Raw genomic sequence first — 24,117 nt, 5'->3', positions numbered from 1 at the left:
CGGTACTGTGCTTCCGACCTTGTGTGCGTGAACTTTGGTGAAGGACATCGTCTATATCTATGCAGTGTGGTGTTGGTGAAGATAAACGCCTTCGAAGTCTCCAGACATATGATGAAGGGGCGAGGTCTTGGGCCGTCTCCTCCGTCAAGTGTTGCCATAATCTCGAAAAAAATTCTACGCCGTTCATTGGGCACTTTTCTCGTCTAGCCACACAAGATCAATACGTCGCAATGGTTTCCCGGCGCGCTGGAGCCTGCGCCATTTCCTGAGCATTGGCGTATCCCAATCACGTGCAATGTTCGTTATCGGTGTTTGCCGAAATGAGCCATCAATCTGCCGCATCTGCTTCTGAACTTCCGTTGCACATGCTGCTCAGGCCACAATGTATGTTATCCCCTTACGACCCGCAGAAAGGGAAAATCAGGACGGGCGACGCCACTGCTGCAGTGCCAGAAGAACAAGCTGAGTATCTCAGAAAGAAGTAGGTCGACGCCGGCAAAGCATCTGCGCCCGCATCGCGCCTCTGTTGCAGCGCCCCAGCCCCGAATGTCGGCGTGGGCTCGGATTATCATGTTCAGAACTGCCCCCAACGACCGCATGTGCTTCTCCCTTATCTGGTCACGATTTGACTGTTCCTGCGGAGGCAGTTATTAAGTGACGAACTGTGTTCGGAGGCGCGCCTCTCTGCCCCCTCCCGCTGCCACTATGCCCGCCGAGGACTTCACGTACGAGATGCGCCGCTCTGGCCAGTATGTGCTGCCGGAGAGCTTACACCAGGTGCACCCCGAGACGGAGAAGAAGGAAGAGCAGAACGCTGCCGTGGATCCGTACGACTCGACCTTCACGGATTCGCCCGCATCGTACGTCCCACCGTATAACCTCTGGGGGGAGACGATCGATGGGGACTCCCTGGAGCGACAGAAGACTCACGTGCGTAGGCTTGCAGTGGGGAAGGGACAAGCTACTGACGCCTTCCCCAGGACACCCGATACGATGATGATGAATTCGACGACCCCAACTTCCAGCACGACGACTTTGAAGGCTGGGAGGACGATTCCCCTTACCCAGAAGTGCGCTCCGCGGTGTCCAACACCGATGACATGGACATGCCGTGAGTGGCCCGATCTCTTGTCGCCACTTCCTGCTGACCGGAAGTAAAGCGTGTCAACAATTCGCGCATGGATCATTGGGATTGCGTGGGCCATCCTCATCCCCGGCCTCAATCAGTTCCTCGCCTTCCGCTTCCCCTCCATCATCATTGGCGGTATCGTTTCTCAGCTCCTCTCCCTCCCCATCGGCTGCGCCTTCGCTCGATATCTCCCAAACTGGTCGATATTCGGCATACCGCTGAACCCAGGTGAGGCTGAGCGCGCACGCGTCATCTGGAGGCTATTGTCCTAATCGCGTATCAAGGACCGTTTTCTGTCAAGGAGCATGTGCTGATCACGGTCAGTGGCTCTTACCTCCGGAGCTCGCTTAGCTGAAACTTCTGTAGATCATGGTTAGTCGGCGTGCCCGTAATGCACGTCATTGTTTAGCGCAACTCATGCCCACAATCACAGTCTTCCATTGGCGCGCAGTCCGCGTATGCAACAGTATGTGACCCAATCGCGTTTGGTGCTGATTTTCTTGACGTGCCGTCTACAGGAAGTCGTCGCCGTCCAGCGATACTTCTACAATCAGACGTTCATCTTCGCGTGTACGCAGCACCTCTTTTTCGCCATTGAGTGCTCCTCACCCCACCCGCAGACCAATGGCTCCTCGTCATCTCGACACAGCTCATCGGTCTCTCCGTCGGCGGCGTCGCCAAGCGGTTCCTAGTGGCCCCGCCATCCATGATATGGCCCGAGTCCCTCATTACCTGCGCTCTTTTCAACACCCTCCACTCCGCCAGATACGCCGGCATTGGCGGCCATGGCGGCATGTCCAGGGAACGCTTCTTCGTCTACAGCTTCATTGCGTCGTTCGTGTGGTGTAAGTTTTGGGCTCCTGACCGTCCCTTGGATGATTGTTGATGAACCTCGTTAGACTTCTTCCCGGGATACCTATGTGCGTGCACTTTCTTCGGTTTCTCGAAGGGTGACTGATTCTCGTAGTCACCGCTTTGTCCTATTTCTCGTGGGTGACGTGGATTAAGCCGGATGACCCGGGTGCGTCCGCCGTTCATTCCAGTAGTTGCGGTACGCTCATGATGGGTCGTCAGTCATTGCCTCAGTCTTCGGGTGCGCCATACATCATTCACGCTCTTTTCTTTCACGCTCAAGTCAACCCACGCCAGTTACTTCCACGGAATGGGGTTGACCGCCGTGACCTTCGACTGGAACCAGATAGCGTGCGTTCTCGTAGCTGCAAACGGAAACAGGACTTGGCTGACCTTTCTCTAGGTACATGGGCTCACCTTTAGCAACGCCTTGTGTGTTCAAACCTCCGTAGTAACGAGATCGAGTCTGATCTCCGTTGACAGGGTGGGCGCAAGTCAACGTCCTCACTGGCTTCGTGGTCTTTTTTTGTAAGTGGACGATCCTCGACAGCCTTGAGTGAGCGTCACTGACCCTTCTAAAGGGATTGTCACGCCCGGACTGTACTTCACAAATACGTGGTACTCGCAGTACATACCGTAAGTCGGAGATACCCGCAAAACAGTCGTAGGATGCAATGCTAACACTTTTCGACAGACTGGCCTCCTCCGCGTCCTTCGACAACACGGGTCAGGAGTACGATCTGACGCGCATCTTGACCCACGATACGGCGCTCAACCGGACGGAGTACTCGAAGTATAGCCCCTTGTATATATCGTGCGTCGATGGCTTTCGTGCGACATTCGCTGCTTGCTAATCCCTCGACGCAGGGCGGCGTTTGCTCTGGGATACGGGTACGTTGATGTGACGCATAGCGCGAGTGCGCTGCGAAGTACTTATTATTTGCAGAACGTCCTTCGCGTCCATCGCTGCCACCATCGTCCATGCGATCCTGTACTTCCGCAAGCCGATCATGAAGCAGTTCCGGCGATCTCTAAGCGAGCAGCCTGACGTTCACGCACGGCTTATGACGAGGTATCCGGTACGTTTGTCTCGTGGTTCACCTCTACTCCGTCACAAAGCCAGTCGCTCATGTTCTGCAGCAAGGTAAAACAATTCCGTCCTCGGAAAACAACTGGCGCTTACTCTAGTCATAGTGCCGGATTGGTGGTTCCTGGTGATCCTGGCCGTGACGTTCACCTTCGGAGTCGTCTGCATTGAGATCTGGCCGACCGAGCTCCCGGTCTGGGGCTACCTTGTCGCGCTGATGTTATGTGGGTGCTTTTCAAAGTGATATCCGACCATTGCTTACGCAGCGCTCAGCGTTCCTCTTCGTGGTGCCAGTCGGCATGATCCAGGCCGTGACGAATCACCAAGTTTCGTTAGGGTGCGTAGATTGGGCGTCGGCTAAGCCCGGATGCTGACTACTTCGACAGAATCATCAGCGAGCTTGTCGTTGGGTGCGTGAAGCCCAGAACATTTGCCATAGTGGACAACTACTGACTATGGGAATAGCTATATGCTTCCTGGACGGCCAGTCGCCATGATGCTGTTCAAGACCTATGGTACGTCCACCTCGACGTCGAAACCCGTAATGTGTCATCTGACGAGTGTACAGGCTACATCGTATGCTTCTGCCTAGCTTCTCGACAAAGCTCCTTCGCTCACGTCGCCTGTGCATAGGCCATGTCAAACGCGCTGGAGTTCACCCTAAACTTCAAGATCGGCCATTACATGAAGATTGTGAGCGTCCAAAAATTCATCCGTACCTAACATCGCTGACGGCGCGTATGCACCAGCCTCCGCGCCCCATGCTTTGCGCGCAGATGATTGCGACCGCCATCGCCGGCACCACGCAGCTCGGCGTGCAAGAATGGCTGTTTAGCAATGTGCCGTACGTGCGGACGCGCTTGAGCGTCGTCCATGACTGAGCAGAATCCCTTCCAGTGATATGTGCTCCCCAACACAAGCGAGCGGGTATGCTACAAGGATCCCGACGATTCTGGCATCTACTTACCCACAACTCTCAGCTTTGTATGCCCGGATACACAAGTGTTTGGCACTGCAAGCATCATCGTGCGTAGAGTTCTGATTCAAGCGTGCGCGGGTCCTGACTTCCAATAGTGGGGCGTCATCGGTCCTGGCCTCCAGTTCTCGCCAGGAGCCATATATCAGTGAGTGCGTCGTCAACGTCTACGTCGTGGATTCTGACATACTTTGCAGCTGTGAGTACTGTAAAAACCCATCGAAAGGGGAGACAGCTAATGCGTCATTGACTATGAAAGCACTGCTCTATTTCTTCCTCGTCGGCGCCTTGTGTCCAGTGAGTGTTCATCACGATAGGATCAACGTATCCCTTACATTCCCTACAGATCATCACCTGGCTCATAACGAAGAAGTATCCCAGCAGCTTCGTCCGATATATCAAGTGAGTTACATTATAGAAGAGAGAATTAGCCAGACGAAACTAATCTTCCTCTTAGCTTGTACGCGATATTTGACATGCAATGCTTGCTTAGCCGATTCTGACCATTGTTAGTCCCTTGCTATTCGCGTCGTGCGACTACATCCCACCAGCCGGGGCCATCAACTATGTGCCATGGGCCATGGTCGGCTTCGTCTTCCAGTTCGTCATCAGAAGACGATATTTCTCCTGGTGGACGAAGTACAACTGTGAGCCCCCCCGACCGCCGCACTCGGGGCCTTTGCTGACCGGTCCCTAGACGTTCTCTCGGCCGCGCTGGATGCTGGAACAGCCATCTCGGTCGTCGTGATCTTCTTTGCGTACGTGGCACCGCTCTTGAGCTGAGACGGCGGCGCTGACTCGCCTACAGACTTCAGTTCCCTATGAACGGCACGGTACGTCGTTCTGGTCGTCGTGATGTGCTGAGCCTTGACATACATTCCTAGCTCGGCTTGAATACAATCCAAGCGTGGTGGGGGAACTCGGTACGCAGTTCAACAGGCCCTCTATCTGATGCACTGACGCTGCCTTATAGGTCCCATACGCTGGGGCGGACTACGCCGGCGTGCCCTTGAAGACATTGGCACCTGGCGAGACATTCGGGTAAGCAAATCGTCTTCTCGGAAATCTAACGCAGTCTAACACCCCCGTCAGCCCGGAGACTTGGTAGACTCCGCCTCGGACTTGTTGTATAGTATCTGACTGGTGTGGATGGATGGGGCAGCCGCGCTTCTGGCGGTCAATGTATTGTGATGATCTGTAGTCGATCTGTAGCTTTCCTGGATGTAGCTTACAGCTGATAGATAGAACATGCTACGTATCTTTCGGATCTGGTCTGACAGTCGTGGGCAGGATCAGCTCACCTGGAAGACATGCATCGCATGCATATGGTCAGGCCATGCCACACATTCAACTCGCTGTCATAGATGGCTTCCATGCACGGGTCGCCACGCTCTCCTCCGCCTTTACGCATGCAATGTATCATCGAACAACAGCATTACATGCTCTCGACTGTATACCTGGATATAAGAACCGTAGCGTACCTCGCTCAACAATAGAATAAACACAAAACCAGCCAGAAAACGGATAAGCACCGCGACCTCTAGGGCTAGTCATAGACAAGAAGGTTAGGCACAAATAGAAAAAGCGATCCAAGTGAAGGGGTGTGTGCTGGATATATACGTGCGCGGCATGTGTGTGGATGTATACTACACAAGATGAACTGAGCATGAATGGGAAGGGCATCGACGAGCTGAGTTTACGGGCAGATGGTAGCGTGAATGGAGCGTCTAGACAGCGGCGCAAGCGCGTGCGTGATGGGCGGAGAAATACGACGAAGAAAAGGCCATAAAGGTCGGACGACGATCGAGGACCAGCCACGGCGAAGTACGGAGTGTCGGGTCTGAGCCGTCGCTGCCAGGGCCCCGTTGACCACCCACACAGTATGCGGGCGGGATCCCACGCAGGATCCTACTGAATGCACGGACTCATACGAGGCTCGTGAACGCGCACGACGGATCCCACGCGTCTTGGAACCCGATTCGCCCAACGATGACCTGAACGCCGCCGACTCCGCGTGCGTGCACCACCTCGGCCTCCACCCAACCTAAATCCACCCCATCACAACATGATTGCGCGGATCTGCCAGCGGCGTGAGCCCACAACTCGCGCCAAGCAGGCAGGCAGGACGGGGAACATCTGCTGCCAGCCAAGATAGCATCGAAGAAGACAGGCACTCACATTCGAACTGATGATCGAGCTGTGTGCCGGGGACGAACAAGGGGTGTGTGGGCGCCATTTCGGGTGCGCGATGGGTCCGCGTGAGGAGAGCGAGGGTGGTTCGCGTCCATGGGTGGGCGGGCAGGGTCCATTTCGCGTCCGCGCGGGGGTAAGCGAAATCCATGATCGGGGAGGAGCGAGCGAGCATCGGACCATCGCGTCGAGCATTGATTGGCCCGGGCGGAGTTGATTCCATGCATCGTCGGTTTGTTCGTTTGTTTGGCGGGCGGCGGCGGCGCGACGGGGGAGCGGGAAATGTCGAACGTGACCACCGATTCCATTCGTATTTGCAGGACCGTGACCGAAGCGAGCACCAGGCGGGGAAGCAGGCAGGATAGACAGAAAAGCACGTTCAGAACATCGTTCAAACGGCAGCAAGAGGATAGAATAAGATAGACACGGAAACCGAATGCCGAACCAAAAAATCCGGATGGATGTGCGAATAATATATGTGTATGTAGTTCACAACAGAATGTGCCGAGGGCGGGAGGATGGGAGAGGGAGTAGGGTGTCGTGGCGGAAGGCGGGCTGTGATCGCGGTGTCGCAACAGGCGATCAGAGGGAGGCATGGATGGCCATGGTCCAACTCTAGAACAGCGCCGCGGTCTCGAGATTGGATCGCAAGACGATACTAGGTGGACGAGATCGTTTCAGCGCACGTCCAGCGGAGGGACCGAACACTGTAGCAGAGCACCGGGGAAGGCTCGAAACGGAGGCGCACGCCAAAAGGGGGAGGAAAAAGGCAAAAAAAGATAGAAGAACAAGACTCACTCTGATGGTAGATAGCGAGGAAGGGGAAGAAGGGACCAATCAGCTTCCTATGTTTGAGCAAAATCTGAAGAATACTTACCTTCGACTGCAGCCATGACCACTCTCAACATTGCTGTGTCCGTAGCGGTGGTGATGCTGAAGTCGAGGTTGGAGGAGACCATGATGTCATTTGGTAGACACGCGCGACGTCACGCGACAATCACGAGGGCAAGGTCAGATTCGAACAAGACGCGTGCAGAGGCGGAACGAGGGGGGAAAAGCAGGCTTGGTCAGAAATTCGGCATCACCGAAGAAGACAAGCCACGCACTGTATGTATATTTCCCGCTCTTTATTCCGGCCGGCCTTCTGGGCCAATTTGGCGAACCGCTTCTTGAAGTAGTCGCGGCCGGCACGGACATCCCCGGGTTCGCCTTCGTAGTCCTGGGTGAGGGGTTAGTATGTGTCACGGTAGACCAGCGAAAATTTTGTGTAGCAGTGGCACGGCGAGAGAAACGGTACAAGTGAGATGGGTGAGGAGGACGAATAGGTGAATAGAACAGTGGCGATAGTTCGGAGTGATCAAAGAAGGGTCGTGGAATTGAAGTGCGAGATATTCGGGGACTCGAGAACGCCGCGTCGGAGGAAGGGAAGCCGCTCGGGTGATGGCGGGGAAGCGCAAGCGCCCAGTCAGAGATGCGGCGCTCGACGTGTCAGGTAGGATGTACGCGAACGAGGGTAGAAAAGCCAGCAGGACAGAGGGCATGCAAACGGAAAGCACACGCACTGGGAAGAAGTTTTTGATATCTGAATGTGGAATCTTGCGTTGGAAGAGGTCGTTCTTATTCAAGAAGAGGATCTGCGAGGGTGTCAATGACCATTTCAACCAATTCTACCGAGACACGCACGATGGAGGTCTGCTTGAACCATTGCGAGTGACATATTGAATCCCATATTGTCATCGCGTCTTGCATTTGGTTCTATAACGCCGTCAGCCTCGCCGTCACCTCCACCGCTGAGTAGATTTATCCGCTTCGCGGGAAATCCGAACTCACCGCATCCTTGTCCTCCACGAGACACTGGTCGTACCCGCTCAGGCTGACGAGGAAGAGTATACTGGTGACATCCTGGAAGCAGTGTATCCACTTCCGTCGCTCGCTCTTCTGCCCGCCGACGTCGACCATGAGCATCTCGTGGTCCCGCAGCGAGAACGTCGTCTCGGTGATGCCTATTGTCCGCGCGCGGCACTGGATGATGTCCTGTTCCGCCGGCACGTATGCGGGGTCGAACAGCCGGTCTAGGTCCGAGAAGAAGTACAGGAGGCTGAAGGGAGAAGAGAAGGGAAGGAGCTCAGCATACAATCGTGGAAGGGAGGCATGGGCTGAGTCTCACTTTTCTGGCAGCGCCGCCTCGTTTCCGCGCTCCCAGGCCTGCTTCACCGCGGGGTCGCTCCAGAGGGACTTGAGAGGACCGAGGAAGTCCATGGGGAAGGCTTCGCCGTCGCGCAGGTCGCGCGCGTCCTCGACCATCTCGGCGTGCGGCACGTTCTCGTCGAGCACCTGGAGGTCCATGTCCTCCATCGCCTCGAGCACGTACTTGAGCCCGCGTGTGAGGTTATCGAAGACGAGCTGGCGGTAGGACTCGATCTCCTGGGGGGAGAAGGGCAGCTTGTGGATGAGGCGCATTTGCTGGGGGGGAGGAGTAGAGTCAGTTGAGCGCGTCGGCGCGTATGCGGGGGAGCGTGGCGCGCACCTTGAGGATCGTCGACTTGCCCGAGTCACCGGAGCCTAGTAAAAGGACCTAGAGACATGTCAGCGGGGTGGAAAGACGTATGTAGTGTTCGGTACGCACCTTAACCTGATGCTGCATCTTGACCTTCGCCTGAAAACTTGTGAGCAACGGTCCACGTCCTGTGGCTGAGCACGCACCTCCTTGAGCTGCTTCTCCGCCTCCCTGTGGAGCGCCTTGTCCCGCTCGCTGACCTCGACCCCTCCCGAGGAAGAGATGCAGACGCCCATGGTTGCAGAGGGTGGGGATAGGGGGGATGGTGGTCGGGAGCAAGGGGTGCTACTGTCTGAATTCGGCTTGGCTGATGGCCGCGCAAAAGGAGAGGAATTTGTCCAGGAATTATTTACGGGGACGAGGAATGTGTGGTGGTCCTGGAAGAGCTAGCCCGCCCGCGACGAAGAGAATAAGTTACGCTCGCCGCTCCTGACGACGAGGTCGAGGTTGAGCGCGTCGGGAACCTAGACTGGCCACTCATTTACATACTCGCATCTTCTCACGCTCATTCCACCCGGTCACCGTTCGTTTTGTCACAGTTCGCGCATGGTTACCGGCTATCGTTATCCTCAGCGGCCATGTTCTCTCGCTCGTGAAGCACTTCCTTCCTCGTACTGCTTCTCAACTTCTGCTTTCCCTCCTCGAATTTCCACCAACCCACCACCCAAAGCACCGGGAGCACCTCCTGTCCCGCGGCAAGACCCCGCCCATTTGTAGCCCTACCACGTTCCAGAAACGAGAGATGGAATCCGGACACCGGTTGCCCCGCACACAAGGCCCCTGGACCCTGATCTCCTCCCTCGTGGCCCGGCATTGCCTCCCTCGTGTCTTCATCCATTGGACCCACACAGGTTCATTGTACGCTAATCAAGCTAGGTGGACAGTCTATCAGCACACCGTGCCTCGTATACAGCGGCGAACCTCCATTCGGTCTGTCACTGGGTACAGGTGGACTTCAAGCATTGGTCTCCAAAGTCAAGCTTTAGGCGCGGTTATGCGCCACCCGGTCGATGCATTTGTCGGTCGCGACATGCGCGCGTGTTGTCGTTCCTCTCTTCAAGCAAGCGCTAATTGAGACCGAACGACGAGCTTCTTGATCGACTTGACGTCCAGCAGCGGTCATTCCATCCAATGACGCTACTTCTTTCGGTCTATCTTCCTCGAACATCGGCCTGCCGGCGCCAACGACTAGAGAAGGACAATTGATTGCCCCATCGACATAAGTTACATGCCATGTAAATACACCCTTGTAGTACTGTGACCAAGAGCCCGAATAATTAGCGTGAAAAACATGCAGATACATGAGCGGGTGCGGCGAGCGAGAATAAAGGTTGATGCGCAATCGGTCGAGATAGTGCATGGTCGATGTGCGACAAGCGAGGCAAGAGCACTGAAGCAGTGTCCGTGAGCTCTATGCGCTGAACTGGGGTGGCCGCGGTATTGTCCGTCGAGTTCACCACGCCGGGATACTCAATGCAGTCCGCACCCCACCTCAGCGAGTCTCGTAAACCTCTCGACGCCCGTCGTCGAAGCCGTAGTCGCATTCACTGAATCAGTCACTCGCCAAACACTCCCCATTGATTCCAACTCCTCGCCGGCTCTGACCCAACGGGCCCCAACCGCTGCACCCTCGTCACTATGCCGCATGCCGGTACTCCGGCGGCGGGGCCTCATACGCGTCGTCGACGTGGTCCGTATGTGTAGCGCCGTCGTAAGGAAGCGTCGCACTTGAGTGAGGGACCGCGCCTGATTGAGGCGAAGTCGGCGACATCGCAGACGTTGGCGAGGCCATATTCGTCGGCGACAGCGGGCCTCCCATACCCGAGCTCTGCCCCCCACTACTCGAGCTCGCCCCATTGCTCACCGAGGACGGCGGGCCCCCACTGAACGGCACCTCGCCCACGCCCGCGCCGTACCCCGCGCCAGAGCCATACGCCGACGACACCGCGCTCGTCGCATTGCTCGCCGCCCGCAGCCGCCGCTTCTCCTCCATCGCGCTGACGAAGGGGCGCGCCTCGGGTTGCTGTTGTGGCTGTCCTTGCGCCGCATCCACCGCGACCCAGCTGCCCCGCGACGAATCCGGGTGCGCGTACGGGGCACCCGGCTGCTGCGGCTGCACGCCCGAGTATTGCGCGCCCGGATACACTACCGCAGCAGGGCTGTAGCCGGGGACATGAGCGAAGCCAGGCTGGCCGGCTTGAGGTTGGAAGCCTTGAGGAGCTTGACCCGCGGTATACGGCTGCCCCGGGACATATGACGCGCTCGCGCCCTCGTAGCCGTAGAATGGTTTGATCTCCTGCGGCGTCGCGCCGCCGCGACCCTCCGTGAGGTCGTACATGCCCTCGGGCTTCCCGCCCGCACGCCGGCGGAGGAAGAACCAGACGGCGCCGCCGACGATGGCGATGAAGGCAATGCCACCGACGACACTACCTGCAATGGGGCCAGCGACGGATTTGTGCTTGGTGGTGGATGAGGTTGGGGAGGCGGAGGCAGGGACGGTGATGGTCGTCGTTGACATCCTGAAGAAGCGTTAGCATTTATCGCCCTCGAACGTGAAAGGAGGAGCGAACCCAAGAGCCAATGCCGCGTACATCGCACCCTGCGCAGGGCTCGCCTGACCGCTCGCCTGCACGCCCGTCGTATCGTCGTACGCTGCAGGGAAGGCACCAGCCAGCGTCTTATTTGACGCGCGAGTCCATACAGGCTCGATGAGCGCATCGCGAACATCTGAGTCGCTGTCAGGGAAGGAAACTGCAGTGAGAAGAGTCCAGTCTACAATTTTTACGAATCAGATGAATGTAGAGTCAACGTAGAGCCTCAGTCACGCACCTGAACGGGCCACACTCGACGATCCATCGAACGAGATACCGAACGCGGCCTCCACGCCAGTGGCAGTGTACGCCGACTTCAGGGTCGCATACGCCTATGTGAAAGATAAATTAGCAAATGAGCCTTCCCGCAAAGGTCACTCAACACTAACATCATCCGGCACCAGTTCGCTCTTCATCAACCTATCCGCGAATAAATTATACATCAGACCCGTATGCGACGGGTCCGCCAAGTTGTTGCTCTGCAGCTCGTCCGCCCAGGTGTCAATCATCGAGGTCGCATTGTTCTGATGTTCACGATCATAAATAGTGAACCTTGGAAGCGAACGCGAAAGATAATGCTCACCGAATAGACCGTCGCATCGTCCAGCTTCTGAACCGCAGTGCTGATCCCCGCCATGGCCTGCAAACCGATGATACCCTTGAGAGCCAGGTTCGCGTTATCCGCGCCGTCCGCGCCGCCGGGAAGTTTCCTAATTTATCAAGTTCAGCAGCTATCGACCGAGCACGAGATGCGGGGAACTGACTGGGAACCCGGCGGGCTTGCCGCGTTGAGGACGAGGTAATCCGCCCAGCCCTTGAAGGTGTCATACTGGATTAACGAAAGGTGAGCACTGACACGCAACGAAAGAATTGCTGACTTACATATTCCCCGAGTAGAGAACCGTCACCCGACATCTGAGCCTGCGAGAAGGCCATGATAAGCATGTCCCCGCAAGCTTCGACCGCGAGGGAGGTGCCAGGCGACTTATTCCCAGTAGCGGAGGGGTACGAGGTGCCTGAGCGCAATAAGCATGAGCAAAGGAGACTGGTGGGAAAAGTGTACTACGCACCCAGGTCAGGAGCAGCGAAGTCCTTGGTGTAAACATTTGATGATTGGAAGCGTAGCAGCGGCTCAAGGAGGTAGCCTGCCCAGGTCGCGTTGACGTATAGAAAGGCTGGCCAGGAGGCATACAGGGTCTCCACAGCGTTGACACGCCTGGACATGGACGTTAACATCCTGACCTTCGCAGTCACGAAACGGCGATAAAAGAACGCACTCCGAGTCTCCCGACTGCTTCATGAACGCCAGTACGTCGCTCGCATCATATCCGTTGTCTCCTTGCGACACAGTGAACTCGACACCAGCAAACGTCTGGCGAGTGCCCAGGGCGATCAGATCAGCGTAATTGGAAGACACGCCTCCAGCCGCGCTCATGATCTTCGCATCGAAGGAGTCCGCGCGACTCGCAGCATCATCATAGTCGGCGATGAATGCCTCAAACTACGCCCCCAGGTCAGCCTCGAGTCGGATGTTTCAGTCCCCTGTCTACGCACCGCATCGTCCGCGTTCGAGTACTCCGTCAGATAGTACGGATACCGCCCTTCGGAACTCGAGCCCGACGTGTACTGAACGACGGGGCTCCGCGCGAGCCCCATGGCCCACACTGCCTCCTTTGCATTATCATCAACGTCGCCCAGGTCCCACGAAAGGCTGAACACCGGCCAGCGGTCCTGTATGGCGCGATGCGCATCGTCGCCCTCGTCTAACAGGGACCCGGACTTATTGAACTGCCCGCGCACATCGTTGGCAAAACCGCTCTGCCAGGTAAGTGCCGAGGCCTTGGCCATGCCAAAGTATAGCGTCGCGTCGTCAGCGATATCGCTCGTCTCTGCCATGGATGTGGGGGAGACGGGGGCGGCTTTATGGTAGATGGCGCTGGCAGCAGTGGTCTCGGACCAGGTGATCTGGGTGGAGAGGTCGGAGGAAAGCCATTCGCCGGTCACGTCTGAGTAGAGCTCGACGGAGTGGGACGAGCCGTCGGTGGACGCGGCCTTAACGGACATGTAGACGAAGGGCATGGATTGCTTGACGAGGTCATCGGGCTGGAGGGAGTGAGCGCGACGGTAGAATGGGGCAGGCTGGATACGCACCTCGATTGGACTAAGCCAGGTCACTGTGAGCTGCACGGGTCCCGCTTGAGAGGTCTGGATGGTCCGCGAGGGCGTAACGCGCCAGACTTGGGACGTGGTTGCGTTTTCGAACGGCGTGCCTGTGTATGTGTAGACCGTGCCGTCCACTCTGACATAGCCCGCCCATGCGAGGATGTGATTCTGCTCGCTGTCAGAACATGCGGGACGTATATTCCATTGCAACGCACCGCTGCACCAAATGGCGAGTGCGCCCACGCCGTCGTGTCGCTCCGTACCCATGCATTCAAGTGGGGAGTCCGTACGGCCAGAGGCAGCCAAAGCGGTGTAAAACCTGCCGAGGATTGCTGGGACGCGACCCCCGTGACGAGCGAAAGCGCGCAGGCCAAGCACCACAGGGCAGCTCGCATCTTCACTACGAATGGTGTCAGTTATCGTGCACAGCACGATGGGAGGGAAAGAAGGAGTACGAACACGACCTGGCGATTCAGTTGCCAACACGGAAGGGCTGGCAGTGAAGGCGAGAGTCAAGACGCGACCCTGATTACCCATCAGATTATGGGCGCTGGTCGAGTTGCTGATGGGGGTCGCTAAAGTTGGCTTTAAGCGCCGGGGGTCCCCAATTCCTCGGGCCTCCAGACAGGCACCGGAAGTGCTTCGGTATGTAGCGGGTAGCGTCGCCTGCCGAATGAACACGTTCATGGGTATATTGGTGGACGTAGACATTCTCCAGCAGCGAAAGTAGACATTCTTGGTATAGGTCCAGACAGCCGCCGTGCAATGGTCGTATGCATCTGGAACTTGACTACTGAATGCGAGCGCGACAAGCGTGATGCTCAACTGATGTGACACACCATCCTGAAATCACATCACGTGTCACGTGTCACACACTTCCTCCTTTCCAAATTCGAACTCGCCTTCACAATCCGCTCGGCCACCATGAAAGTTGTCATCAAGAACTGGCACGCCGTTGCTCAGTGGCGCTGGGATAATGGTAACGATGATAGCGAGGACGACGTCTGCGGTATCTGCCGTGTTCCTTACGAGGGATGTTGCCCTGCGTGCAAGATGCCTGGTGATGATTGTCCGTTGAGTAAGTCCCAGTCCAGCCCGCGTCTTCAAGCTCGATACTCACTGAACTCAGTATGGGGTGAATGCAGCCATGTCTTTCATATGCATTGTTTGCTAAAGTGGATCGGAATTGCGTCCTCGAAGCAGCAGTGCCCAATGGACCGACGTCCTTGGGGTAGGTCCAATGCGCATTGTCTATCCCCCATCCTTCTGACTGTACCTCAGTGACCGCGGAGCGCAAGATAGGAAACAAGTAGATCTGCATGAGCGCCTCGCCTCTTTGTCCTTCTGTGCGTTGCGATTTTCTTACGGTGGATTTGACCATCATCACAAGGTCCCAGCTATACCACTGTATCATAGAGTAGACACTCGACGCGCCCCAAGCGCTGCGCACCCTCTCACTATGCCGCAGACCGGTACTCCGGCGGCGGGGCCTCATACGCGTCGTCGACGTGGTCCGTATGTGTGGCGTCGTCGTGAGGAAGCGTCGCGTCTGAATGAGGGACTGCGCCTGATTGAGGCGGCGACATCGCACCTGTCGGCGACACCATATTCGTCGGCAACGATGAGTCTCCCGCCCCCGAGCTCTGCCCACTGCGACTCGAGCTCGCCCCATTGCTCGCCGACGACGGCGGCCCCCCACTGATGGGCAATCCGCCCACGCCCGCGCCATACCCGGCACCAGAGCCATACACCGACGACACCCCACTCGTCGCATTCCTCGCCGCCCGCAGCCGCCGCTTCTCCTCCATCGCGCTGACGACGGGGCGCGCCTCGGGTCGCTGTTGTGGCTGTCCTCGCGCCGCGTTCACCGCGAACCACTTGCCGCGTGACGGATTCGGATGCGCGTATGGGGCGCCCTGCTGCTGCTGCTGCACGCCCGAGTATTGTACGCCCGGGTACGCAACCGCTGCAGGACCTGGGACGGGTGCGAAGCCAGGCTGAGGTTGAAAGCCAGGAGGCGGCGCTTGTCCCGTGGTGTACGGCTGCCCCGAGACATACGACGCGCTCGCGCCCTCATAGCCGTAGAATGGCATGATTTCCTGCGGCATCGCGCCATCACGACCGTCCGCGAGGCCGTACATGCCCTCCGGCTTCCCTCCCGCACGCCGGCGGAGGAAGAACCAGACGGCGCCGCCGACAATAGCGATGAGCGCAAGGCCTCCGACGACACCACCTGCGATTGGGCCGGCCAGAGATTTATCCTTGCTGGAGGAGGATGAGGTGGGGGAAGCGGAGGCGGGCACACTGATGGTAGTCGTAGACATCCTGAGGAAAGGGTGATCAGTATGCCCGTCACTCAAGTGTGCTGCGCGTGGAGACTCACCCCAAAGCCAACGCTGCGAACATTGCACCCTGCGCCGGGCTCGTCTGACCACTTGCCTGAACGCCCGATGTGTCGTCGTACGCAGCTGGAAAAGCGCCAGCGAGCGTCTTGTTCGATGCGCGAGTCCATACAGGCCCAATGAGCGCATCGCGAACGTCCGAATCACTGTCAGGGAAAGAAGCCGCGGTAAGGAGAGTCCAGTCTGAAGTGCGAACGAAAGGTCAGCAAGCCTGTGAAGCTATACTACGAAACAACACGCACCCGAACGCGCCACGGAGGACGAGCCGTCGAACGAGATGCCGAACGCAGCTTCCACGTCAGTAGCAGTGTACGCCAACTTGAGTGTCGCGTACGCCTACGAAGAAGAGAACATCATCAGCAACATTCCATCTGCCGAGGGTCACCTAACGCACATCATCCGGAACCATCTCGCTCTTTAACAACCTATCCGCGAATAAATTATACATGAGGCCCGTGTGCGACGGGTCCGCCAAATTGTCGCTCTGCAGCTCCTCTGCCCAGGTATCAATCATCGACGTCGCGTTATTCTGGTGTTCACAATATTGATCAGTGAACCTTGGCAGCGAAAGCGAGAGTAATGCTCACCGCAAAGACCGTCGCATCGTCCAGCTTCTGAACCGCAGTGCTGATCCCCGCCATGGCCTGCAAACCAATGATACCCTTGAGAGCCAGATTCGCGTTATTCACGCCGTCCGCGCTGCCGGGAAGTTTCCTAATTCATCAAAATCAGCAGCAAAACCGAGCGTAAAATGAGGTTAACTGACTGTGAACCCCGCGGGCTTGCCGCGTTGCGAAGGAGGTAGTCTGCCCAGCCCTTGAAGGTGTCGTACTGAATGAGTAGCTATAGTGAGCGCCATCCGGTAAGAAAGGGGATAGCTGACTGACATATTTCCCGAGCAAACTACCGTCGCCGGACATCTGGGCTTGCGAGAAGGCCATGATGAGCATGTCACCGCAGGCTTCAACCGCGAGAGAGGAGCTGGGCGACTTGTTACCAGGGGCAGAAGGGTACGAGGTGCCTGGGAGTGGTACGCATGAGCTAACGAGAGGGTCGGAAGACAGGTATACCAAGCACCTAGATCAGGAGCAGCGAAGTCCTTCGTATACACATTCGACGACTGGAAGCGGAGTAGCGGCTCGAGGAGGTAGCCCGCCCATGTCGCGTTGACGTATAGGAATGCCGGCCAGGAAGCATATAGGGTCTCTACTGCGTTGACGCGCCTGAGAATAGACGTCAGCACTTCGACCTTCGCAGTCATATAACGATGATAAAGGAACCCACTCTGAGTCTCCCGACTGCTTCATGAACGCCAGTACGTCGCTAGTATCATATCCGTTGTCTCCTTGCGACACGGTGAACTCGACACCAGCAAACGTTTGGCGAGTGCCCAGGGCGATCAGATCAGCGTAATTGGAAGACACGCCTCCAGCCGCGCTCATGATCTTCGCATCGAAGGAGTCCGCGCGACTCGCAGCATCATCATAGTCGGCGATGAATGCCTCGAACTACGCCCCCTGGTCAGCCTCGAGTGTGATGTTTCAGTGACCTGTCTACGCACCGCATCGTCCGCATTCGAGTACTCCGTCAGATAGTACGGATACCGCCCTTCGGAACTCGAGCCTGACGTGTACTGAACGACGGGGCTCCGCGCGAGCCCCATGGCCCACACTGCCTCCTTAGCATTATCGTCGACGTCGCCCAGGTCCCAAGAGAGGCTGAACACCGGCCAGCGGTCCTGAATGGCGCGATGCGCATCGTCGCCTTTGTCTATTAAGGACCCGGACTTATTGAATTGCCCGCGGACATCGTCGGCAAATCCACTCTGCCAGGTGAGCGCTGAGGCTTTGGTCATTCCGAAGTACAGCGTCGCGTCCTCGGCAATATCGCTCGTCTCCGTCATGGGTTTGGGGGAGATGGGGGCGGCTTTATGGTAGATTGCGCTGGCGGCGCTGGTCCCGGACCAGGTTATCGGGGTGGAGAGGTCGGAGGAGAGCCATTCGCCGGTTAGGTCTGAGTACAGCTCGACGGAGTGGGATGCGCCGTCTGTGGAGGCGGCTTTGACAGACATGTAGACGAAGGGCATGGATTGCTTGACGAGGTCATCGGGCTAGAGCGGGGTGAGACTGATGGCGGAGGGGGGTTGAGCTGCATACGCACCTCGAGCGGACTCAGCCAGGTCACTGTGAGCTGAACGGGTCCGGCTTGCGATGTCTGCACCGTGCGGGTGGGGGTCACACGCCAGACCTGGGACATTGTCGCGTTTTCGGATGGCACGCCAGTGAACGTGTAGACCGTGCCATCGACTCTGACACAGCCTGTCCACGCCAGGACGTGATCCTGCTCGAGCTCAGATCGTTGCCTGGACGCAGAACCCGTCGGTACGCACCGCTGCACCGAAGGGGGAGGCCGCCCAGGTTGTCGTGTCTGTTCGTACCCAGGCATTCATGTGGGGTGTCCGTACGGCGAGAGGCAGCCAAAGCGGGGTAAAACCTGCCGAGGATTGCTGGGACACAACCCCGGTCGCGAGCGAAAGCGCGCAGACTAAGCACCACAATGCAGCTCGCATGTCTTCTCTGCGAACGTGCGACGTCAATGGGCGTGTGCAGTACAGTGGGAGGAGATGGAGTACGAACACGACTTTACACAGAAGCCTGTAAGGCGAGAGTCAAGAGGCGACCCTATGACCCATCAGATCATGGGCGCTGGTCGAGTTGGGCGCTAAACATGGCTGTAAGCGCCGGGTGTCCCCAATCTTCTCGGGCCTCTAAGTAGTGAGGAACAGGAAGTGCATCGGGATGTAGCCAGCATCTTCGCCTGCCGCATGAACGCGCTCACAAGCCCGCTCGCCGTCGTAGGCATTATCCAGCCGCAGAAGTGTACATCCTTCGCATAGTCCAGCCAGTCGTCGTGCGGGAGCCCAGATACAACCTGGAATCTATCTCGGGAGTTTCGAGCGGGAGAAGCGTGATGCAGCATTGATGTGACACATTTCCCCACGTTGCTATTGTGCATCACATCACCGTCACGCCCGCTTCCCAAATCCGATTCGGATTCCGAACTCACTTTCAGCCACCATGAAAGTTGTCATCAAAAACTGGCACGCCGTCGCACAGTGGCGCTGGGACATCGGCAATGATGACAGCGAGGACGACGTCTGCGGTATCTGCCGTGTTCCCTACGAAGGATGTTGCCCCGCATGCAAAATGCCCGGCGACGACTGTCCATTGAGTAAGTCCAATTTACCCCGCGTCTTCAAGTTCGATACTCACTGAACTCAGTATGGGGAGAATGCAGTCATGTCTTTCACATGCATTGCTTGCTTAAATGGATCGGAACTGCGTCGTCGAAACAGCAGTGCCCGATGGACCGACGTCCTTGGGGTAGGTGCAGTGCGCATTGTCTTTTCCCCATCCTTCTGACTGTACTTCAGTGACGGCGGAGCGCAAGATAGGAAACAAATGAATCCACATGAGCGCCTCGCCTCTTTGTCCTTCTCCTTCACGACCGGTGCGTTGCGATTTCTTATGGTGGATTCGACCATCTCACCCCGAGATCCCAGCTATACCACTGTATCATAGACAACTTGTTGCAATGCTACCGCGTTGCTTGCTTTTCGCTTCTTCTAGGAAGGGCAAACTCTATCGGTGAGCCTCAACGACGTCGAAAAGGTAAGCCGTCAAAAAGGCTTGTGCGTGTTCGCACACAAGCATCTCCGTGGTTCTACGATGACTCACCATCCTCGGTCAACGTTCGACTTTACCGTTCTCAAGCTTGCTGTAGGAGCTAGATTTTTCGACGCTGGTAATTTGACATCATCGCTCTGAGCCCTCTCGTCTTTTACTGTCTTATTGGCCGATTTTCAGGCAACCGTTATTCGACCGCACGAAGCATTCGAGGAATCACAGCTGAGCTTAAGAGAGTTCGCCTGCTTCTTCTAAACTTCGCAAACTCCGACGTGAACTGGACAGCTCGATAATTGCCTTCGATACCATCTATCAACATTCGCGCGCAGGGAGGAGGCTATACGCCAAGGACTTTTCAGTGTATCGCAACCCATCTGAGAAGTATCCACAGCATTCAGGACGCGTCTTTGAACGCGCATGTGGCCTCGTAGGTAGCAGAACAACCACGCGGATCTTACGCTGACTTTAGCTACGCCTCGGCAGACATCTTCGCGGACTTTCAACTTGAATGGCAGAAGCGCTTCGCTAGGGCTCTTGTCAGATGCTCTAGGGACCTTCTTCAGTCACTCAATGAAGTTCCGTACGTACTCATTATGCCAAGCTCTCCAATGTTGACGCCACCGTCTCGTAGCTTCCGACCTGCGTCTGGCAGAGGGACGCTTTATTTGCGTACAGAGATGCCCTCTATCTGCGCTACGGGATACATGGAACAAACGATGTCATACCCGTGATTATGCACGCCGGGGCGGGTGACACAGTTTGACGAATACAAGCTGTCGCCCGTGGGAGGTCGTGGCGCGCCCTCGGAGCGTCCAAGCAAGTGCAATGGATCCCGAGGCCTGCCACCTTCCTTTCTAGGTGAAGCGTAGGCATCCCGAGGCCCAGTGCAGAGGAGCCTCGATGCAAAAGCAGGGATCCCGAGGACAGCAACAAGGTACGCGTGGGGATGGAAGCAAACTGTGTGTACTTCCTCCGCGCCATCCGGGCTCCGTTGGATGGATGGAAGTATCCGTTGCATGAGGCCAGGCCCGCCGGGGCTGCGAGCATTGACCAAGACAGGCCGGGGCAGCGACCACTGGGACCCGTGGCAGCAACCAAGTCAGACCCGCCCGCGGTCTCACCGTCAAGAGAACAATGGACGCATTTTGGACGGCCTCGATCGTTGTCGGCAGCTGCCGCTCCTGCTTCCGCGTTGCGAATGCGGGCCTGTGAACCATCATCGCTGATGAGTCCCATATCGTCAGTAGATGACTGGCTGGCGGATGAGCAGGCGCGCTATACGGCGCGCCAGGGTCCCATGGTCACAGTTTGTGCATGGGGGCCACCCTTGAGAGTAATGGCCGTCTCTTGTGACGCTGCCATCGTTATGCTGCGTCTGCGTGATCGCGGTCAGCTGCTCTGTGAACTGTGTAGAGCGGCGCTAAAGTCCGCAGAATACTTGCTGACGAGGGGCTTGGCTTGTGCGCCCGCAGCGACAAAATTCCATTGACTGTACTGCTATGAGTTGGACCGAGCTGTGCGCAGAATCCCCCTCGAGCGAGTGGTCTGCAGAGGGGGTTGGCGTCCTTGTTGTGTGCTGTGGTTCATTTTGCTGTTCACGTGATATGGGGAAAGTTCCCAAAATGGCAATTGGGCCTGAGGAGCAAGCAGACGAACTTCGGTGCTTGTCTTCTCCCACCATCTAGTCTCACGAATACGACGCCGTTGTCGTTATAGACAACGTTCATACCTCTTCTCTTCAAGCTCCTAGAGCTTTGTACCCTAGACGCCAGCGATCCCCCAAGCTGATTTAGATCCGGGTGTGGGGTAGAACATTAGAGCGGTGCGCCCCCCACATTGTAGCACGTAGCTGTCTTTCTCATCGTTTTCCTGCAGATGAACACCTTCAAGGAGCAGCAGCAGCGATCAGAGGAAGAAGACCGGAAGAACCGGTTCTCAGGAAACGGCACGAACGGCAGCGACAATCACCGCGAGCGCGCAGCCTCACAGCCCCCACATTCCTCGCAGCAAGGCTTCATGGGCTCCCCGAACGTCGCCTCCAGTATGGGAGCAGGCGCGCCATGGCCGACGTCGCGATCCTCCTCCCGATTTCTCAGTCCGGCTCGCGGTCTAGGCTCACGAAGTTCCTCGTTCTCGACCGGGAACAACCCCTCGCAGCAGCGCGACTTCGGGTACGCGATGCGCGAGAGCAGCATCTTCGATTCGACCTTCGAGGATGAGGAGACCGACGAGCTGGACATGTACAACGAGCGCTACCTGCCCCCATCCATGTCACGCGGCCGATCGTACCAGTCGGAGATCTCGCGCAGCCGCTCTCAGTCGCTTGCCACGGGGCACGGGGGCGCCTTCAACTCCGTCGTCGGGTCCCCTGGCATGGGTAGCTGGAACGACTCCTTCACCTCGCCCCTCAATATCCCTGGCGCATCGCGCTATGGCGAGATCGGAAAGCCACCGGGGTCTAGTCGGTACGGCTCCCTCGGCACTGTTGGACGCTCTCCGACCGCCATCCACTCCTCGTCGCCCTCGGGCACGCCTATCATGCCGAACGGGTTTTCCCGCTCAGACATCACGAACATGAGCCCATTCGTGCGAGACGTGGGGCAGATCCTCCTTGATGACGGGTCCGCGTTCCGCGAACTCTGGGCCGGCATGCACCCGCCCAGGGACGAGGTCAACGGCGGCGGCGGTAGCGGGACGACGAGCCGACGGCACAGCGTCAGCGTCGTGCAGCCCCGTCGCGGCAATATCGTTGGCTTCAATGCCCCGGGAGTCAGCGACGGTCCAGATGATGTCCCACGTTCCTTCGCCGGCGGCGGAGGCTTCGGTGGCGGGCTGATGCTGTCGGACGATGACCTGGCAGCGGACCTGGGCATGCTGGATCTCAATGGGCCACCGAAGGCGTCGCAGCAGCCGCCCTCCCAGCCAGCGTCGATGCCGGTGTATACGCCGATATCGCGCAGCCCGCCGTCACAGGACCACTACCAGCCGATGAACATCGGTTCGCTTTCGTCGCATAACGGCGACCTGCACCGCGACCCGAGCCCGCCTCAGCACCAGGAGCAGGCGCACGACCTACAGCCGCGCTTCATCCCGGGGCAGGGTATACAGTACCTGTCTCAGCAGGCGATTCAGCAGGACCAGAATGCGCAGTACGCGCGCACACGCAGGCCATCATACACTGGTGGCCCACTATCGCCGACGTCGCAGCGCATGGTGCAGAATCCCCAGTCTCCGCCGTACTACCCGACGCGCCGGCCCTCGGATGCGCAGGCGCCCGCGCCTCCTCAGCAGCTCACCGACCTCGGCAAGGGTGTCCCGTTACATGCAGTCCCGCCCTCCTGGCCGCTCTTCATCGTCGAGTTCAAGGCTGGTCGCACGGACCTATTCTACCTCACCGATACGTCGCAGGACATTCGCGTCGGCGACCTCGTCGTTGTTGAGGCCGACCGCGGGAAGGACCTCGGCAAGGTCGTCAACGACAGCATCACTATCGCCGAGGTCGAGGCGTGGCAGACGCGGCAGCAGGGCGGGGCCAACAGCGGTGCGGAAAACCCGACGAGCCCCGGCGGCGCGCCGTCGTCGAGCAAGAAGGAGATCAACCCAAAGATGATGTACGGGAAGGCGTCGGTGCAGGACACACAGCAGCTGCAGCAGAAACTGCAAGATGAGCTGAAGGCGCTCCAGCTCTGCCAGACTAAAGTCCGCGCGAAGAAGCTGCCGATGGAGGTGATTGACGCTGAGTATCAGTGGTGAGTACCTCTTGACCAACCATAAGCCCTCGCTAACTCTCTGCAGGGATCGGCGCAAGCTTACCTTCTATTTCATCGCCGAGAAACGCATCGATTTTAGGGAGCTTGTGCGCGAGCTGTTCAGGCTATACAAAACTCGCATTTGGATGGCCTCGCTCCAGGGCGGGGTCTCCTTTGAGCAATGAAGAAGCTAACCACGACACCGACGCGCGTCACCCCGGACACGCCACGCTAAATCACGATTTCCCGGCTAGACACTGCAGCACTAGTTTACTTCTCGCTTCCCGTACCGCCCTTTCTCTCCCGCATACCCCGCTCCCAACAATTCCAACTCCAACTCCAGTTGCCGCCAGGCAGCGTGTAGCATGCTATCCCAATGCCCGTGTCCTGTTGTACTCTCCGCCCCGTGTCCCGCGATTCCGTGCTCCTGGTCATGCTCGTCGTTCGTGTGTTTATTTACTTACCTAGCCGTGCGTTTTCCGGCTGTGTACTATATACCTTGCCCTTTCTATCGAGTACTCATATCTGACTCGTCTGCCCAAGACTACTTCGTTTTGCTTATAGGCGTGGCTTCCTCGTAATAGGCACCGGCATCGTCCTCGTTCGTGCTGGGACTGTTCCATAGGGACCTTTCGTCGATGTCGAATATTGCCAGCATGGAACGGAGAGAAGGCGCAAAAAGTGTATTATCTACGTAGTCGAATGGTGAATAATGAAGAAGAATCTTTACAACCT

The 24,117-nt window shown here is 57.4% G+C and overlaps 10 protein-coding genes across 10 annotated transcripts; 5 read left to right on the top strand and 5 right to left on the bottom strand.

Annotated features, from left to right (window-relative positions):
- Nucleotides 1-705: 705 nt before the first annotated feature.
- Nucleotides 706-5,152, top strand: SCHCODRAFT_02603637 (small oligopeptide transporter; the record flags this gene model as incomplete). Its single annotated transcript, XM_003026555.1, has 37 exons — nucleotides 706-930; nucleotides 981-1,111; nucleotides 1,161-1,357; nucleotides 1,414-1,448; nucleotides 1,496-1,501; nucleotides 1,563-1,595; nucleotides 1,648-1,699; nucleotides 1,750-1,974; nucleotides 2,029-2,049; nucleotides 2,097-2,150; nucleotides 2,204-2,222; nucleotides 2,279-2,332; nucleotides 2,385-2,413; nucleotides 2,465-2,509; nucleotides 2,563-2,617; nucleotides 2,676-2,795; nucleotides 2,849-2,872; nucleotides 2,928-3,060; nucleotides 3,122-3,125; nucleotides 3,176-3,292; nucleotides 3,342-3,405; nucleotides 3,455-3,478; nucleotides 3,534-3,583; nucleotides 3,637-3,644; nucleotides 3,702-3,761; nucleotides 3,818-3,912; nucleotides 4,049-4,094; nucleotides 4,143-4,192; nucleotides 4,242-4,243; nucleotides 4,271-4,341; nucleotides 4,391-4,446; nucleotides 4,558-4,691; nucleotides 4,742-4,802; nucleotides 4,853-4,877; nucleotides 4,929-4,967; nucleotides 5,018-5,085; nucleotides 5,137-5,152. 37 exons carry the CDS (start codon nucleotides 706-708, stop codon nucleotides 5,150-5,152), a joined length of 2,448 nt encoding a protein of 815 aa, XP_003026601.1.
- Nucleotides 5,153-5,394: 242 nt separating this feature from the next.
- SCHCODRAFT_02645001 (uncharacterized protein) lies at nucleotides 5,395-9,241 on the bottom strand. Its single transcript, XM_003026439.2, has 11 exons — nucleotides 8,938-9,241; nucleotides 8,861-8,890; nucleotides 8,762-8,809; nucleotides 8,402-8,697; nucleotides 8,065-8,332; nucleotides 7,918-7,989; nucleotides 7,797-7,868; nucleotides 7,341-7,453; nucleotides 7,112-7,167; nucleotides 6,223-6,242; nucleotides 5,395-6,123 (listed from the first exon to the last, which is right to left on the bottom strand). The coding sequence occupies exons 1-11, from the start codon at nucleotides 9,025-9,027 to the stop codon at nucleotides 6,103-6,105; spliced, it is 1,086 nt and encodes a 361-aa protein (XP_003026485.2). The 5' UTR covers nucleotides 9,028-9,241; the 3' UTR covers nucleotides 5,395-6,102.
- Nucleotides 9,242-9,980: 739 nt separating this feature from the next.
- On the bottom strand, nucleotides 9,981-11,907 carry SCHCODRAFT_02644999 (uncharacterized protein). Its single transcript, XM_050346410.1, has 4 exons — nucleotides 11,772-11,907; nucleotides 11,621-11,714; nucleotides 11,362-11,563; nucleotides 9,981-11,310 (listed from the first exon to the last, which is right to left on the bottom strand). The coding sequence occupies exons 1-4, from the start codon at nucleotides 11,889-11,891 to the stop codon at nucleotides 10,428-10,430; spliced, it is 1,299 nt and encodes a 432-aa protein (XP_050197008.1). The 5' UTR covers nucleotides 11,892-11,907; the 3' UTR covers nucleotides 9,981-10,427.
- Nucleotides 11,796-14,385, bottom strand: SCHCODRAFT_02130454 (uncharacterized protein). The gene is made up of 9 exons (XM_050341887.1): nucleotides 14,005-14,385; nucleotides 13,761-13,945; nucleotides 13,534-13,713; nucleotides 12,937-13,485; nucleotides 12,660-12,883; nucleotides 12,453-12,598; nucleotides 12,265-12,398; nucleotides 12,147-12,211; nucleotides 11,796-12,092 (listed from the first exon to the last, which is right to left on the bottom strand). Exons 2-9 carry the CDS (start codon nucleotides 13,938-13,940, stop codon nucleotides 11,888-11,890), a joined length of 1,683 nt encoding a protein of 560 aa, XP_050197007.1. The 5' UTR covers nucleotides 13,941-13,945; nucleotides 14,005-14,385; the 3' UTR covers nucleotides 11,796-11,887.
- A 22-nt stretch (nucleotides 14,386-14,407) lies between these two features.
- SCHCODRAFT_02594253 (uncharacterized protein) lies at nucleotides 14,408-15,362 on the top strand. The gene is made up of 5 exons (XM_003026554.2): nucleotides 14,408-14,623; nucleotides 14,675-14,680; nucleotides 14,746-14,776; nucleotides 14,827-14,891; nucleotides 14,943-15,362. Exons 1-5 carry the CDS (start codon nucleotides 14,470-14,472, stop codon nucleotides 15,245-15,247), a joined length of 561 nt encoding a protein of 186 aa, XP_003026600.1. The 5' UTR covers nucleotides 14,408-14,469; the 3' UTR covers nucleotides 15,248-15,362.
- A 562-nt stretch (nucleotides 15,363-15,924) lies between these two features.
- Nucleotides 15,925-16,232, bottom strand: SCHCODRAFT_02521310 (uncharacterized protein; the record flags this gene model as incomplete). Its single annotated transcript, XM_050343474.1, has 2 exons — nucleotides 15,925-16,130; nucleotides 16,190-16,232. Coding segments are annotated over 2 exons (249 nt in total), but the record flags the coding sequence as incomplete, so codon positions are not given.
- A 100-nt stretch (nucleotides 16,233-16,332) lies between these two features.
- On the bottom strand, nucleotides 16,333-18,392 carry SCHCODRAFT_02520976 (uncharacterized protein; the record flags this gene model as incomplete). The annotated part of the gene is made up of 7 exons (XM_003026438.2): nucleotides 16,333-16,476; nucleotides 16,535-16,646; nucleotides 16,710-16,968; nucleotides 17,025-17,170; nucleotides 17,232-17,455; nucleotides 17,509-18,057; nucleotides 18,108-18,392. The coding sequence occupies 7 exons, from the start codon at nucleotides 18,390-18,392 to the stop codon at nucleotides 16,333-16,335; spliced, it is 1,719 nt and encodes a 572-aa protein (XP_003026484.2).
- A 616-nt stretch (nucleotides 18,393-19,008) lies between these two features.
- SCHCODRAFT_02644987 (RING/U-box) lies at nucleotides 19,009-19,570 on the top strand. Its single transcript, XM_003026553.2, has 4 exons — nucleotides 19,009-19,178; nucleotides 19,229-19,330; nucleotides 19,381-19,457; nucleotides 19,510-19,570. The coding sequence occupies exons 1-3, from the start codon at nucleotides 19,025-19,027 to the stop codon at nucleotides 19,410-19,412; spliced, it is 288 nt and encodes a 95-aa protein (XP_003026599.1). The 5' UTR covers nucleotides 19,009-19,024; the 3' UTR covers nucleotides 19,413-19,457; nucleotides 19,510-19,570.
- An 882-nt stretch (nucleotides 19,571-20,452) lies between these two features.
- SCHCODRAFT_02130441 (uncharacterized protein) lies at nucleotides 20,453-21,315 on the top strand. Its single transcript, XM_050341886.1, has one exon. It carries the CDS (start codon nucleotides 20,580-20,582, stop codon nucleotides 21,120-21,122), a length of 543 nt encoding a protein of 180 aa, XP_050197005.1. The 5' UTR covers nucleotides 20,453-20,579; the 3' UTR covers nucleotides 21,123-21,315.
- An 892-nt stretch (nucleotides 21,316-22,207) lies between these two features.
- Nucleotides 22,208-23,567, top strand: SCHCODRAFT_02520946 (PSP1-domain-containing protein; the record flags this gene model as incomplete). The annotated part of the gene is made up of 2 exons (XM_003026552.1): nucleotides 22,208-23,382; nucleotides 23,429-23,567. The coding sequence occupies 2 exons, from the start codon at nucleotides 22,208-22,210 to the stop codon at nucleotides 23,565-23,567; spliced, it is 1,314 nt and encodes a 437-aa protein (XP_003026598.1).
- Nucleotides 23,568-24,117: the final 550 nt, after the last annotated feature.

The sequence above is a fragment of the Schizophyllum commune genome, assembly GCF_000143185.2.
Source record: "Schizophyllum commune H4-8 unplaced genomic scaffold SCHCOscaffold_17, whole genome shotgun sequence".
Classification (NCBI taxonomy): domain Eukaryota; kingdom Fungi; phylum Basidiomycota; class Agaricomycetes; order Agaricales; family Schizophyllaceae; genus Schizophyllum; species Schizophyllum commune.
The sequence above is the reverse complement of the archived record's forward strand: the minus strand, read 5'-3'. Positions and strand labels throughout refer to the sequence as shown.